The sequence below is a fragment of the Monodelphis domestica genome, chromosome 3 (genome assembly GCF_027887165.1).
Source record: "Monodelphis domestica isolate mMonDom1 chromosome 3, mMonDom1.pri, whole genome shotgun sequence".
In the NCBI taxonomy this organism is placed as follows: domain Eukaryota; kingdom Metazoa; phylum Chordata; class Mammalia; order Didelphimorphia; family Didelphidae; genus Monodelphis; species Monodelphis domestica.
The window spans coordinates 225,727,464-225,745,159 of record NC_077229.1 but is presented as its reverse complement, the minus strand read 5'-3'; the positions used below and the strand labels follow the sequence as shown (position 1 = coordinate 225,745,159).

Below are 17,696 nucleotides of genomic sequence, written 5' to 3'. Positions count from 1 at the left end.
TATACTGAAATTGCATGTTTTAGAGGGTAAAAGTTATACCCAGAATCCATTGCATTTTATATTACATCAGGGAACTGCCACAATATAAATCCTAAGGGAATTTTTAAATTGTCATATTAAAATAATCTATCTATTACCACAACCATGTAGCTTTTAAAAACAGTGTAATATAATGCTGGACTAAATTTTGATTGTTGGAGACTACTCAGAGAACTGAGTTTGGTAAGTGACCTTAAAAATACATGGGTTCTATATTTTTCCATTCAATATAAAATGTACCATTTTGTTAAAATGCTTCTTTCATACTAAATCTTTGACTTTTTAAATCAGCTTTTATGGCAAAAGATTGATTTGAGGATAGAGCAAACCTTCCTAAAAGAAGGTAAATATGCCTCAAAACTGGCACACTGCAAGCTGACAAGTCCGAGAAAAGTTGCAGTTGACTTACTGATCTTAGCAGGATGCCATTTTGCTAGCCATAGCCAAGGATTCAAGTTGTACTGTTTTGTGTTAAAATATTTCTTCAATTCTTGGTGAATCAAAGCAACATTTATAATGGTAATCATATTGAAATGTTCATCAGGCTTAGAGAAAGCTTATCTCTATAAGCAGCCTTAAATATTTTGACAGTGTTTGTGGCTACGTATAAAACCAACCAAGACAAGGAGCGGATAGAGTAGGTGATTATGGTCTGTCAAACCAACATCAAAAAAGTGACCTACTTTCACTGGTGAAGCAAATATTGACCACAAGATCTATAAACATGTATTTGTTCTTTGTTCACCCTGAAATCAACTGGAGAAAACCAGGAATCTAAATCTCAAGTCATACAAAGATGATTTCCTTGTGTTGTGTTATTTCACACAGACACACAAACACATGCTGTAGACATATACATATTTTCCAAATGAGTATTTTAATCATAGCTTTAACTACTAAGGCTGTTACCAATATGAAAGTAAAACTTCTATCACGAAAACCTCAGTGAAGGCAGGCTTACTCTGGGTAAAATTATACAGGACTTTTCAAGCTTAAAACTGTGATAGCAATTAAAGCTTAAAATGGCACAAAAAACTTTTGGGACCCCTTGTATTATGATTTAGTAGATACTTAAATAAATGTTTATTGGTTAGGTATTAAAAAAGAGTTTAAGCTTCAAGATGTTAAAGATAAAAGAAAGGTTAAAATAAGATTCCCAGGCTATGTGAGAGACAGCTTGGTATAAATGAGAAAAGATTTAACTCAAAACTAGAGAGACCTGGGTTCAAATCCTTATACCTTACTCCCTGCCATTCACTCCTTAGTCCAATGACACTTGGGTATTTTTTGGACTATATTCCTAGTCTGGAACACAGTCTCTCAATTCTTCCTACTGGCTTTCTTTAAGTTCTAACTACAATCCCATCTTCTGCAATGGGACTTTTCCAGCAAGTCTCTTTCAACTTATCTTAATTCTATGGATGTAAGTGCAGCACAACCTTGTTACTTAACTTTTAAATAAATAAGCCCCTTTACCTTTTTTTGTATCACAGGTAACCCCACCCACCCCAGGATGACTGTAAATTGCAGAGAAGGTACTGATTTGCATTGGTCAAACAGGTTCTTTCACATAGCTGTTCCCTATAATATATGTATCTCATAGTAGAAGACAGGAAATTGATTCTTCATAACCAAATATAGTATAGCAGAACATACTAGAAAATCTTTATGTTATTGTGCATGTAAATATTCCATCAAAAGTTAGAATACTTGTGACACATTTTTCCTTTCACCCACTCCAAAAAAAGAGCCATCTTGTGTACTGGCTACCATTTGTATACACTCCCACAGGTGGTGTTCCAGAGTTCCCTCCTCTCTCCTCCTTTCTCCATCACACTGCAGTCTGTGACAAATAGAAACCCTTAAATATTCATCAGGCATCACTACAGAATTCTCCTCCTGAGGAGTTCAGAGACATCTGATACTTAATTCTCTGGATATCCAACAACTGCTAGAAATTCATGTGTGAATCTATTTGAAATCATGAATTTCTTTATGGCAACTACTTGTTGAAAGCTCATGAATAAAGGTCAATGAGAATGTGCCCTCCTTTACTTCATGCTTCTTTTGCATTTGAAATTGTGACATCATGCAGAAGGAAATGAGGCAAGAACACAACTGGTAAAGTTGAAAGAGCAATTGATATTTAGAGCAGTTACCAACCTTAATGAGGAACTGATCTGAATTATTTATTTTGTGCTGGACCTTATTTAAGCAAGCAGTTAAGCATGGAATACATTTGTCATCTGTCAGATACTAGCACTCACTGACCACCCATAGTAATTACTGTATCTGCTTTCAGATTCAGAACTCGATGGATGGCAGGGAGGGGGCTCTGGTACTCACAGGACATTGTGTACAAATCACTGTCATGGAGATGAGGCAGCTCTCTGTGATTTTTATGTGGTTCTCTTTGGGTTCTGAAGATGTTCAGGCATCGTCATTTAATGAGAGGGAAAATACCATCTCTCAAATCATTGTTGACTGACCATGTCATAGTTTATTGCTGAGATGGCTTGACCCACATTCTAAATGATAGAAGTTTGCTTCTCTTGGTCAATGAGACTTATTATGTATACCTATTTCTTACCTCCAGTATTAACAGTAAAATATCTGCATGCAATGCAGAAAGTATTGCTAAGTGTGGAGTGTTATTAACTTTATAAATTATTAGCCTTGTAACTAACTGCAGAAATTGTTATTATTATATATATAAAGCAATATTATATATCAATGGATCATTAAACATCAAGCATTTCTTATGTGTCAGGCTAAACACTGTGCCAAGGATTGGGGTTACAAAAAGAAGTAAAAGGCAGCACCTGCCTTCAAGGAGCTCCCAGTCTAATGGGGGAGACAATATGTGATCAAGTTTATACAAAATAAACTATAAACAGGATAAATAATTAATGGAGGGCAGGCACTAGAATTAAGAGGAGTTGGGAAAGGTTTGCTTTAATAGATGGCTTTTTAGTTGAGCCTTAAAGGAAGCCAGGGAAGCCAGTAGGAAGAATTGAGGGAGAGAGTTCTAGGTCAGAGGGACAATTAGAGAAAATGTCCAGTGAGGAAGCTAGTGTCATTGGATCAAAGAGTGAGTGGTAGGGAGTAAGGTATACCAAGGCTGGAAAGGTAGGAGGGACCTACATTATGAAGAGCTTTGAATGACAAACAGGCATTTTGTATTTGATTACTCTAGAAAGATGAGTAGATAGATAGATATGTGGATAGATGATAGATATGCAGACAGACAGACAGACAGGTAGATAGATAGAAGATATCTGAAGAATTTAATAATATATTAGAAGAAATATTAGAGAAAGATAGTGAGGGATAGTGGACCAAGTAGTGAAGTGTGTGACACAGATGAATGATTGTTGTCCAGATTATCTTAACTACACATTTCAGATTCTATGGATCACTGACAGTTTTACAGCCCAAATACTGCCTTCATCCAACCATTTGTTCCTTCTTTAAAATATTGCCCAAATAAGAAACATGGACTCATTACCATAAATGAAAAGCAACATGCTCTCAGTTTAAACATGGAAGGTCCATTAGAAAGCATATCCTTTGTTTATACATCCCACCCAAAGTCTTGGAAACATAGTCCCCTTATGTTTATTGAAGCAGCAAATTAGAGTGTCTAAACTAATATTGGCCTCTGATTCAATATAGAACATAATTTTTTCCCTGCTGCTTGTGGTCTTTGGAGCTGATAATTGAACTAAAGGATACAGACTATGGTACCTGTTTGAAGTGAGCACTCAGACTTAGGGTTCCTTTTATCTTGTAACAGTATTAATGTTGGCTGAATGCCATGTACTGGGGGTTCAGAAGAGTTAATGAAAATCATGATATTTTCAGCTGCTCTCATAATGAGCCACTCTGCTTGCATCAAACCAAATGGCTTATAGGCCACAGATTTCTGTATGTAAGAACATGTGAGGGGCCAGCCTAGGAACTAAAAAAAAAAAAAAACCCAAACCAACATCCTCTCATCAAAATCCAAAAGCAGCTAATTGCAGAATCAGACCTTACAGTTGATTTGATTTGAAAGCTGTTTTTCAAATATATTGACAAAAATAAAATACTTTCAAGTATATCAAACTGCCTGAAACTATACATACTTTCCTAAAATATTAAAATATGTATAAAAGACACTACTTTCCAATTCTGAAGTCTTGTCTGACTTTCACATTTGCTCTCACTTACTCTCTTATAAAGGTCATTAATTCTCTTGGAATTTTATGATCATTTCAATTCCACATCTTCAGTCATGTTCTTACCTGAAATTGTCTAATATGTCCAGTTGAAAACTTGACATTCCCACTTCCCTTAATATTTTACACACCGAAATCATCAGTTTCTTCCTCAAATAAATTCACTCTCTCATATCCCTAAATTATATCTCCAATTTCCCAGTGCGGCCACCCAAATTGGAATTTTTTTAGAAGGAAAGCAATCTGATTAATGAATATTTCTGAATTCTCCAAGGGTAGTTGCGTTTTAAAAGAGAACCCTGTCAGCCATAGTGAATTTAAAATTGTAGGAATTTCAGGCAGCCAGGGATGATATTTGGGAGAGAGCAGGGGGGGTGTCCAGCTATAAACAAGTAGGGAGTCCAAGTTACTTGTCCCCACCTGAGTTTTATGATCCAAGAGTCCTCAGAGGGACTTTGGAGGAGAAGCTTCCTGTTCAACCATTAAACATTTGTTCTGTTTCAGGTGATCCTAGAAATACTTATTCTCAATTTCTTTGGTACCCCAGTTCCTTCCCCAAGCCCAGTCTACTCCATTCCTCTTTGGTACTCACAAGACAAGCGTTAGGATGTGATTCTCTGAGTGACATTAGCTCCAGATCGCCCTCTCTCTGTATCATTAAACTACTAGCCAAAGGAACTCCAGACCCTCCAAAGAGACCAAACCGCTGTACAACCCCATACAGCCTTTTGTCAGCTGGTCCACACACAGGATTGTCCTGGCAAATGTTTAACAACTAGCTATCTTGGGAAAAAAATGTATCTACAACATACTTCTAAGTTTAATTTGCATTATTAACACTTTTATGTTGCTTGTAAATCTAAACAATCAGCAAAACAATAAATAAATCCCTGATTTATTGCATTTGTCAATTTCCCAAGTGTAAATACTTGCACTGAAAATTTAATGATTAGGTGAGCCCCTTAGAGCTGGCTCTATTACACCCCTGACTTAGCAGTGTTTATCATAGTCCCTGACACTTGGGAGGTACTTAATAAATGTTTATTTACTTACGAACTGAGTTGACAAAGTACTTGTTACTTGGGAGCTGGAATAAGATCTAACTGAAGGAATTTAACTATTATCACTAGTGCGAACTTTCCTGATTCCTGAATTAAATTTGGTAAATGCATGCTTTTTGTAGTTTGTTTCTTTGTAATAAAATTAGCTGCATGTATTCATTTTCACACAGACAAATTAAGAAAAGTATTGCTGCTTTAAGTACTGGATAAATATTTGCTATTTGATGAATTTACTTTTTTTGTCACTTCCAGTCATTTTTCTTATGTTTTTGCCTCTTCTTTATTATCTTTTTTTAACCCTTACTTTCTATCTTGGAACCAATAAGGCAGAAGAGTGGCAAGAGCTGGATAATTGGGGTTAATTGATTTGCCCAAGGTCATACAGCTAGGAAGTATCTGAGGACAAATTTGAACCTCAGATTACTGGTTTCTAGGTCTGTCTCTCAATCCACTGAGCCAACTAGCTGCCCCTTTATTATCTTTTTACAATCTGGATCTCCAAAGGAGAGCTCCTTAAAGGAGAACTTTGTTTTTGTTTTTGCTGACATTGGGGCCATATTGTAGCACTTGCCTAGGTCTTTAATTTATGCGAGAGCACAGTGACTACTATCAGTCAGTTGGTTCAACAAGTCTTCATCACATGCTCTTGAGAAAAGTTGGTTTAGAAAAATGAGTAAGCCAATGTAATACATGAGTGATTGCATAGTGCCCTATGAGAAAGGAACATTTAAGTACTTCTTATGTACTCCTAAGCATTGCAGTTACTTCTACTTCTGGTGCATCTCTTCTGAAAAATCAACTAAAAATGTTATTGTTCGGGGAAGAAAATAAAAAAATGATAGCTTAAAAGTTGTTTAAAGTGTTCTTTAAGGAGGAGTCAAATTTAGGATGTGAAACAAGTTAAGGCAAAGTAGTTTGTGGTGATGGCAGATTTCATCAGTCCAGAATGGCTTTAAAATGGTTTTAGGTATGTGAGTTCTAGTGATAGCTTGAAAATGGTTCCTTGGGGAGAACAGACCATCATGTGTGTGCTGTCTCGATGACCTAGATGGTGTATCTTCAGAGAAAAAAGAATAGATTTTGACAACCAAATAGCCTTGTCAAAATACCAGAATTTTTCAGCATTTTTTAATGAAGTCTCCTTAGAGAGATATGAAACTGTTGTGCCTAATTTACCCTATTTCTTTTTGGGGGGAGGGGGAACAGGCTTAGTTTGAACTGGCATTTTTTTGAGGAATGTCAGTATATAGTTTTCCATGTGTTGTGTCTGCCAACTGGTGGCCAGACGCTTAAGCAGACTTAACCAATTAGTGGAACTTTCCCCCCACTCAAACTGAAGCCTGAATTGATTGTTCTTGTATGCTAGGAACATCCCTGTGGTCAAGGAGCGCTTTACTTGAGAGGGGAAAGATTCATCAGTTTGGGCAAAAGAAGTGCCAACCTTGATCTGATCTGGGCTGTTTTGCCATTTTGGACTTTGTTTTTCAAACTGACTTCATGAGAAGATTTTGTACCCTGTTTAGTTTCAATTAATTAAATAGGAAAACGCATTTCTCAGTAGCATGAATACTACTGATATTGTTTTAGAGGAAGCATGTTGCTTCAAACAATGGAGTGCTGGCATGACAGGCTAATTTGTGCAGGACAAAATCAGTTAATGTATCCAGCTAAGTCCTACATCATACTTGCTAGCATATACTTGCCTAAAATGAAAGAATTCAGGAGTCTGCTTGCTCATGGAGCCTACTGATGATGCTCATGATGAAAAGGATGATCTTGGGAAACATGCAGGCATGTGAGAAGATGAAGTCAGTTCTGTGTCATAAAATAGGGTAGTTTAAATCCTATTGGGTTGTGTGTGTGAAGGCAAATCCACTTTATTCTTAATTTATCCTGCTAGAAAATGCCATTTTGAAATGGTAGTGTGGGTTTTTTTGGTGGAATTGGCAGGTATGTGATTGTACATGTACCTAAATGTGCTTGTGTGTGTGTGTGTGTATGTGTGTGCTTTAAACAGACACTAGGACTGTTCAAAGCCTAAATCTAGCTAAGTGCCCCAGGTCTTTTAGAATAATGAGACATTTTCTAAATGCACTTTTTTTTTTTATTGTACCACTATTACATTACTGAGAAAAAAGAGGTGGGAGGTGGGAGGGGACTTAACACTTAGCACCTGTCACTAGTTTTCTCCTAGAATTAGAGTCTCTTGCTTATAAAAATTTAATTGATTCCTAGCAGTTTATGTGCATGGTGCTTAGTGGGAGTTTTCTGTTCTTTTGCCAGCTACATGGTTACTTAGAAAGTGAGCCACTCACGCTACAGCTGTTCATCGGGACGGCAGACGACCGCCTGCTGAGACCCCATGCTTTCTACCAGGTCCACCGGATAACAGGGAAAACTGTCTCCACTACCAGCCACGAAGCAATCCTCTCCAACACCAAAGTCCTGGAAATTCCACTTCTGCCAGAAAATAACATGCGAGCAATGTAAGCCTTGTGGATTGGACCACTTGGTGATTTCACCAGGGTTGTGTGTTTGTGTGTCTCCTTTTTCTGACTTTCTCACTAAATCCTACAAATCATGCAGACTCTTAACAAATTTACCCTATTCCAGTGGCCCAGAGTGTCTTTAGCTTAACACCTAAATGAAACTCATTTATGACAACTGATTTGCTTCATTCTAGTGTTTCAGCTGGTGTGCTTATTGGCACTTAAAACAAATATCTCAATTAGAGTGTTGTAAATCTCTCTCAGCCGTCCTTCCATTTAACAGCTACTTATCATGACACCTATTTGCTCTTGACTGTGAAGCAATTCAAGTTAAGGAGTCACTTGAATATACACTTTATTAAAAAACATTATTGTCATTTTTTAAAAAGACATTGTTATGCTATCTTAAGTTGTAGAAAAATGATTTTAGTGCTAGGCACTATCCTGATTATATAGAGTCAAACTACACTCTATTAGGTGGTAAAAATGGTTCTAATAAACCATGCATTGTCTAAATGGGGCCCAATCATATTAAGGACTTTGACTGTACCTCTGTTTATCAGAATCACTATAAAATTATGTCTGTAATCTTTGCAGAACATTTGAAACTATAAAAATCAATATTTGGGAAATACAAAGTTTCTCTCAATTTGGGGGAAATTTCAAGCATCTTATAAATTTTTTACTTAGTTTCTTATCAGGAACCTAAGATCTGAGATGAAATCAAACGGATTGTGATGACTTTCATACGTTTTAAATGAGTATAACTGTGGTACTTATAAAAACCAGTTCATTTACCACAATGCCTCAAAGTACTTTAAGATTTTCAGGAGACCTTGCTGAATTAGAACATTCAGTGCTACTCAAGCCAACTCAAGCCTAGCTGAATTGTAGTTTCCATTTATGTTTTTAAAACATAAGAGGAACTCATTGTAAAATTTCATTTTCTAGAATCTTAGATAAGCACTGGCTGTTAAAATAGCAAAACTGTCAGACTTTTTATCATTATTTTTGATAAATACTATGGGAAAGGAAAAAATACTGTGGATTACTATGGGTCAGCACTGTGGAATCTGTACTGAAGCTTATATGAATAGTAACGATAGAAGCTGTAAACCCAGGAAAATGAGAGATTGCATTATGAGTGCTGCATTAGCTCATGCAAGAATCACTATTGAGCATGTGTATCATGAAATAGTGAAGAATAATTCTAATTCTTTTTTTATGTGATATTGCTAGCTGTACTTTCCATTCTTTTTTTCCTTTCCATATTTAGACCATTAACAATTTAGCTCCATTTACTCATTTACCAAATGATGGGGAGAATCAAAGAAGTTATATTTATGATTATTTTTATGATCCATAGTGCCTGACACAGTAGTAGGTGCTTAACAAATGTTTATGAATTATTTATGTGTCTGAAATTATTTTTCCTGAGAGATGTAAATAATTGAGCCACAATTATTTTAGGGACTGAATTATCTACAAAATCGCTTCATTTATTTGCTTGACTTGGCATGTGTAGATACAATCTCAATGATGCCCTTAGTGACCGCTCTGAAATGTCTTTACCTTCAAACATACCTTTTTCCTTTGCCATAAAACATAAAAATAGGCAACTATCAAGAGCACTGGGATCTGTGCATACTCATATTGCAATAATGGCATAGATTTTGTGGCAAAATACTGATGATAATCAGAGGACATTTTTGAAGGATGAAAATTTAGAAGTTTTCAACTCTTATTATGTCAAAAACGGGGAAAAAATTAAATGGACTTTTGTTTTGTTTTGAGCAGTATCGATTGTGCTGGAATCCTAAAACTCAGAAACTCAGACATTGAACTGCGGAAAGGAGAAACTGACATTGGAAGAAAGAACACTCGAGTGAGACTGGTTTTCCGAGTTCATATTCCACAATCTAATGGCAGAACTCTCTCTCTCCAAGTAGCATCAAATCCCATTGAGTGTTGTAAGTCATTGTTCACTTTTATCCCTTTTCTTTAAGGACTATATAGAATTTAGAAGGAAGAGACTTTAGAGATAATTTTTCAGTGCTGAATAGATGAACAAACAAACAGAGATATGGAATCATTTGACTAGTTCATGATAATGGTTTTGCTTTTTAGGTTTAATATAATTCTTTCTATCTATATAGCAGCTATGTGGTACAATGGATAGAGCACCAATCTTGAAGTTAGAAATATTTGAATGCAAATCTAGCCCCATATATTCATTAGTTGTGTGACCCCAATAAGTCACTTAAACCTTTCTTTGCCTCACTTTTTTTCCGCTCTAAAATGGGGATAATAATAGCACCATCTCCCATAGTTATTGTATGGATCAAATGAAATAATAATTGTAAATGGTTAGCAAAATACCTGGCACAGAGTAAATACTATATAAATGTTAGCTATTATTATCATTATTAACTTGGTTCTTGTCTTCAAAAATAGATATTTGATGATTCATAGTCCCTGAAAATATTGGCCATTTTGGGGGGTCAAAATAGTAATATAATCACCTCAATATTGACTGATAAGAAGAAACATTTAGTTATGGTAGGAGAAAATTGATGTTTGCTCTAAATTATATATTTTATATTAATGGGGCAATAGTGTTGGACTGGGAATCAGGAACACCTGAGTTCAAATCCAACTTCAAACATTAACTAGCTGTGTTGACTCTGGACAAGCTACTCAACCTCTATCTGCCTCACTTTCCTCATTTATAAAATATGCTTCATGAGGTTGTTGTGAGAATAAACAAAATATTTTGTTTGTAGTCTACAAACCTACAAAACTAGCTATCATCATTGTTCACCATCATCTATAGGCTATTTGTTAGAGTAATCTTAATAATGCATTAGAGTATTCAATATCCTATGACTTAATGCAACCTGCAATCAACATGAGGACCTGAAAAGAAAATAATTTTGATCTTGAACTGTGAACTATCTTAAATCTATCATCTAAGAGTTCCTTGTAGTTTTAGAAAATTTGTAGAAAATGAGATTGGGGATTTTGAAATTTCTCATATGTAATAAATATAAATTGTAGTCCTATTCATTGAATTAGTTCCTTGTTGATTCCTTTTTGGCTTTTTGTTTGTTTGTTTTGTTTTAAAACAAGGAACTTTGGGACTGAATCTTTTTGTCCAAGTTCCTCACTTAATGGAGTAGGAAACTGAAGCTCAGAAAGTGGACATACCTTGCCCAAGGTCACACATTCCTGCCTCTGCCACTTAGTTGTGTGGCCTCAGGCAAGTTGCATCACGTCTCAGTCTCAGTCTGAGTAAACCTATTAAATAGTCTGAACACACTACTTCATTTAGTTTTATGGTTCCTATCAAATTGTCCTCCTTTTCCCCCTTCCCCCATCTTATTTCTAAACAAGGGTCTATTAGGAAATAAAATCCTGGCTTCCATTTCTTATAGCTTCTTTATACCTCAATTTATGTATAACCTTAATTAAAAAAAAAACTTTTACCTTCTATCTTAGAATCAATAATGAGTATTAATTCCAAGGCAGAATAGTGATAAGGCCTAGGCAACAAGGGTTAAGTGACTTGCCCAGGATCACACAGCTAGGAATTGTTTGAGGCCAGAGACTTCTCATCTCCAGAACTGGCTCTCTATCCACTAAGCCACCTACCTGCAATTCATGTATAACCTTTAGCAAATTAGTGAAGACTCTGAACTGAGAGAGAGGCATGTTGCCCAGAGTGTCCTTTACTCTTCTTCCTCCTCCTGATGATTGAAGAGAAGAGAACAGAGGAAATAGTTATCATATTCCCAGCAGGCTAAAGAGAAGGTAAAAAGGTGTCTGGCCAAACTGACTTTTTAAGAGACCCTTGGAACCCTGCTGCTCATGGCAATGCCCCTTTTGGAACAAATAAACAGTGCAAACCTCCTAACCCTTTATTCCCTTTGACTTTTCTTCCTCTTGTTTCCTAATCAGGACAAGTGCCAAGGTTCGGTTGTTAGCCCTCTGCTCTTCCCTATTTATACTTTTATCTCTCAGAGCTCAATTAGTTTCCTGGTTTCAGCTGTTACCTCTGTGCTTATGATTCTTAAATATTTATCTCCAAAGCTAGCTCCTTTTCCAGGCTCCAGGCTTGGACCTCTAATGATGCATTGTACATCTACGTGATTCTAACTGTCATCCCAAGCTTAACATGTTCATCGTATACATTATCGATTGGTCTGTCTGTCTGTCTGTCTAGCTATAGCATTGGAATGAACTGAGCCACTTTCTTTTTCCCTTTCTGAGTTCATCCAGCTTCTACCCTGGTTACACTGCCATTTCCTTAGAAATAGGCTCCAAACTGTAGTTATCTTTGATTTATCTCTTCCCTTCACCCCTCATATCAAATCACTCACCAAATCCCATTGAATTTTCCTTCCGTGAACATCTGCCTTTTCAGTGTGTATCCATCCCTTCTTCTCCAGATGAAACCTAGATGTGTTCTTTCTCCCATTAGAATTTGAACTCCTTGAGAGAAAGGGCTTTCCAGATTTTCTATTTGTATCCTCAGTACTTAGCACAGGGCTTTGCACATGGTAAGGGCTTAGCAAATGCTTTGCCATTCATTCTTCATTTATTCCATTCCATTCCCATTGACACCTCCTAGATGCAGGTGCTCATTACATCATACCTCTCAGATTCCAGTTTCTGTCCTCAAATCCATCCTTTATAAGACTCTTGGATGAGTCTTCCCCAAATACTGACTTTTTCATGTGGCTTCTTATTGTTTAATCATTTCAGTCATATTTGAGTCTTTGTGACTTCATTTGGGGCTTTCTAGGCAAGGGTACTGGAGTGATTTCATTTCTTTCTTCAGTTTATTTTAGAGGTGAGGAAACTGAGGATATGTGACTCAAGAACCTTAATTGCATTTCTTTCTTTCAAGACCTTGTCCTGCTTCCCAGCCAACAAAACTCACATCATTTAGCACTTAATTGAGTACTATCTTGAATTGCTGGATCAGTTTCCTGTTTGCTGGTCCTTTCTCCCTATCTAGAATGTAAACTCCATCCTATCCCCAGCACCAAGTACTGAACTGAACACAAAAGTGCTTAGGACAGAGTCATTGATTATTAGCAGGAGAACTCTGGAGCTTAAGAGTAGGTTTGCAAGTAGATATCAATACTAGGGGGAAGGCAGTAGAGGAAGAAGGAAAGAAATAAATATCTAACACCTACTATGTGCCAGGTACTGTGATGAGCACTTACTAATATCAAAATAATCCTATGAGATAGTTGCTATTATTATCATCTCCATTTTACAATTGAGGAAACTGAGGTAACTAGCAACTGAATGACTAACTTAGAGTCACAGCTAGTGAGTGTCTGAGGCTGGATTTGAACTGTGGTCTTTCTGACTCTAGGCTCAGTGCTCTATCCATTGTACCACATAGATGCCTCCCTTATCCCTTACCTCTCTTATGTTTTAGACTTGATACTAAGAAGGTAAGGGTTAAAAATATATATGTATATCCATATATGTACACACACATGCAGATTCTAATTAAAGTTCATCCAAGCAACTCATTTGCAAGATTGGATGAGAAAAGGCCAAAGAATCTGTCAGAAATGTTAATATTGAAGACTCATACTTCTCCAAGTGGGATTCTGTCACTGATTTATCTTTGCCTTCCATTCCCTACCAAATGAGGATGATTTCACCATCCTATACAGAAACAACTTACTAGAAAATCATGCTGATCTTAAATTTCTCTTATGCTATTGAGTCTTAATATTTTCAGGAACATTGTAACAAGTTTTGTTATAAAATGTGAAGAAGTGTTGAGAGACCTAATAAACTATTTTGTTATTAAAAAATTATGTTCCCTATGTGATTATTTTCCCTTCTAGCCCAGAGATCTGCCCAAGAATTGCCTTTAGTGGAGAAACAAAGCACAGACAGCTATCCAGTGGTCGGCGGGAAAAAAATGATATTGTCTGGTCATAACTTTCTGCAAGACTCCAAAGTAATTTTCGTGGAAAAAGCACCAGGTATTTTCTTTAAAAATAGCTTTGTGTTAGTTTTTCTGTTTTGGATGCTGGTGGAAATTTGATTCCTGGATGGGGAGAATGCAGACCTCCTAATTACATGTTGTCCTTCTGCATATATTTTTCAAGTAATAGGGTGGAGCTGTGCGGATGACCTACATAACAATACTGTTTTGCATAATGTGTTTATACAGGCAGTTAAGAATTTTTGCATGAACTGACAATTATGACATTTAAAATAAGAGCTAAGAGTTTATTTTTGTAGCCAGCGATGATTTCCTCCTGACAGCTTTTATTGTTGATATCACAGGAACTCCCAAGGACTTTGTGATGTTTGGGGAGGAAATAATTGAAAATTTGTTTTCTTGTCTTTTGAGATGTATTTCTTAGTAATGGATGCAACTTTTAGTTTCCTCACATCTGCCTCTGTGGCTACATATAACAGTCCTTATCTGGCCGCCTGGCTCCTCTTTCAGAGATGTATTAATAAATTCTCTTCCCTGAATATATTTCTCCCATGTATCACATTTTGGAAAGTACTGTTTATATATACATTAAGACTTAGATAGCAGCTTATATGTATGTGTATATGTGTATGTACATATACAGATAAAGGCATATATACATGTATATGCCTATGTATATATGAATACATATACACATTTCTCTAAGAGCTTAGAACTGAACCAAGACTTGGGCTACCCTAGGTCATAGAATCATCAAATATCAGCAATAAAAAACATTTTAGCATTCATCTTTTCTAATTCCCTTTTTTTACAGATAAAGAAACCGAGGCAAAGATAAGACTAGCATCCATGATCTATGTATAAATTTGTTGCCTGGTATCATAGATGATAAGTTTGTTTTTTGTTTTTAAGGAAAATCTTAAGAGATCACAAAGTCTTCTTACATGTATGGCCTTTGTTAAACTCAAATGTCTTTAGGCAGAGCCTGCAGAGCATGTCTCTTGTAGTGCTGCACCTTGAGGACTCCTCCACTTATGCATGGAGTAGCCTTTGTAGGGGTACTCTTACATTGTCATAGTTTGTCAACTATTTTCTGAGGTTTCAGTGGCCAGAACCCAGTTTCAGTTCTGACCTTGGCTGCTGTCTCAGAGCCCCTACAGATATTTTTTTTCTGTCAATTACCCTTATGAATGCAGTTCTATTGGATGTGATTCAGAACTTAATAGCATTTATATTGGGTCTATCCTAATACTTTGCATTCCAGAGGATTCTAAATAATTTTTGTTCATAACCTGATGATGGAAAGACTTTTTAAAAACAAGTTTTCATTTCATTTCTCTCAAATAAAATTGAATATGAGTGTTGTGGATAGGGGCATTATGGATAGGAGCAATGTGATAGGTGAGGTAATGAAATGTATATTGAACCAATTTGGATTTTCTGACTAAGCTAGCATTATACATTTAAAATAGTGTTTTTTAAAAATAAAAAAATAAAACTGCTCTCTGAAGGAATGGAGCATGTAAGAACATTAATTCATTTTCCTTTTTCTTTGAGATTTGAAATATGTCAAGGGTTTCTCTAGTGGCAAAATCTCTATCCTAGGACTAAGTGGAGTGTTTTGAACTTGTCTATTGTCTTATCATCTCCCTGTCATTCAAGAGCAGGATTTTCTAGTGCAGTCATTTCCTTCCAGAAGGCTCAGACAATTTCAGAGGACTCAAGTAATTTTTACTTCAGCCAGGGTGGGATGAATGAGGTTTAAGGGTTAAGAGTTGTTGTGCTGGCTTTTTTTTCCCTGTACATTTACCAATTGAAATATTCTTGAAAGCAGAGCCAATCCAACACTTACTCTAATCAAGTGAAAACCACTGAGGCATTCAACCTTCATAATGGGATCCTTGATTTGGTACAGTTTGCAGGAAACTTAAGTGCTTCAATCAAAATGTGTTTGAAAGTCTCCAGTATTTAACTTGGCAAGCCTGTGCAATCAGGAACATGACGGGGGAAGGGAGTTTAAATTATAGACAAAATTCAACTAACAACAATGATCAAAAAACATTTGCATTATTGGAAAACATTTGAAAAGGATTAATTTGGAAGTTACTTAAATTTAAATTACAATTTAAAATATATGTTTGTTCATATGAGAAGATGTATCACCAGGAAGGAATTTAAAGACAGTGTTTAGATATCTCTTGTTACAAATTAGCTAAAATTACCCTTTAGGAGTGACATTTTTGGTTGGGCTCTGTTTCAGAAAGAAAATTAATGCCCTCTTTATGGCTCTCCTTCATTATTTATGATTCTTAAGCCAGAAGAGTATGATATTTGTCTTCAAATATTTTAAGGGTTATTGAATGGAAGAGGGATTAAACATATACTATATTGCTCCAAGGGATAGAAATAAGACCTTTAAGGGGGAGGCATTTACTGGGAGTTAGCCTTTAGTTTAATATAGAGAAGAATTTGAACAATTGGCACTGCTAAAAAATAGAATTGGCCTCATATTGAGCTCTCTACCACTGGATGTATTCAGGCTGAGGCTGGGATGTTACAGAGGGGAATCCTGCATATAAGATTCAGTGATTCTATGACTCTGCACCTAGCCAGTCATCTGTAAATAGTTTGGCTTAAGGAAGTGTAGCTCACTTGTCACTTTAGACACTGTTTTACAGTTTCCAAAGAGTTTTCCTCATAATCTTTTTATCTAGGTGGAATCATAACTGTCCTTAAACATAGGATTTTAGACACTAAATCCAATATTCTTTTTGCTATATCACACTGCATCCCCTATATAAATGTAAATGGATCAAGCTACCATTCCCATAATATGCAGTAATATATATTTATCTAGTTTCTCTTCCAGCAATATTTTTCAATTAATGCAGAACTGTAATGGTAGCAAATAAAAGAAATGTAAATATGTGCTCAATAAGTAAACAGATATTCAAACTAGATATTATAGTTTCATGTAAGTTTACATTAATATTTAAGCCAAGTGGTTTATATATTCATACATATATGAGTGCATACACATAAATCAGACATTCACAAAATGGCATTTAGCTTAACAAATGTCTATGTAATTTTTTCGTCTAGCTTTGCTTTGTTATTACATTTAATTCACCATTCACTGTATTTCCTAATACAATCTGAAATGTTATTGTAAACAAACACTCTGTATCATTAACTTATGAAAAGTTTTTTTTCTAGTTCTTTTTCAGAAAAACCACTGAGCCTGATATAAATTCAAAACACTATAGTACCGGTTATCCTATAGGCTTCCCATGGGGTCATCTGACTTTTTTTTTTTCTGCCTCTGTGTATGTGTGTCTTTTAAAAAACACCACTGGCAAGTACAATCAGGATATGAATTAGAGCCTGGGATGAAATATCCTTCTGCAAAGTTTAGATTATTTAATTTAGATGATCCATATTGGACTAGCTGTAAAGATTCTTCCCCACTCCGGTACCTTAAGACTCTAGGGGCAGCTGCTAATTGTAAGATTACAGCTGTTCATAATTGTCATAAATGTCAAAACCTATAGACCATATCATAGAACTAAACTTTCTATCCTTCTCATTTTTCTTTTCTGTTTCATACTTGGGAAAACAACTGCAGAGGAGATTTAATATAATTCAGAGTGCCTCTTGTATTTTTTATATTTGTATATGTATTGTTTAATGAGATTTGTTTCACTCTTAAAGCATCAGAACTCTGAGCATGTTTTTTTTCCTAGTGGAAGACTTGTGTGACCTCACTTGCTTCAATCTCTCTCTCTAAATAAAAGGCTAGTCCTTAGCAGTTGTAATCTCTTGAGAAATGACATTATCTTGGCCTCCTTGTGTGCAGTCTGTCTGTTCTATCAATGACTCATACAAAAGGGAATCCCTGAAGAATGATCAT

The 17,696-nt window shown here is 35.9% G+C and overlaps 1 protein-coding gene across 4 annotated transcripts in view; it reads left to right on the top strand.

The window, feature by feature from the left end:
• The window catches only part of NFATC1 (nuclear factor of activated T cells 1), a 217,662-nt gene that overhangs the window by 109,385 nt on the left and 90,581 nt on the right, over positions 1-17,696 (top strand). For all 4 annotated transcript variants that reach the window (XM_007487818.3, XM_007487820.3, XM_056823543.1 and 1 more), the window contains exons 4-6: positions 7,604-7,806; positions 9,607-9,779; positions 13,683-13,823. In XM_007487818.3, the coding sequence (XP_007487880.1) occupies positions 7,604-7,806; positions 9,607-9,779; positions 13,683-13,823 (517 nt within the window). The remainder of the gene's footprint in view (positions 1-7,603; positions 7,807-9,606; positions 9,780-13,682; positions 13,824-17,696) is intronic.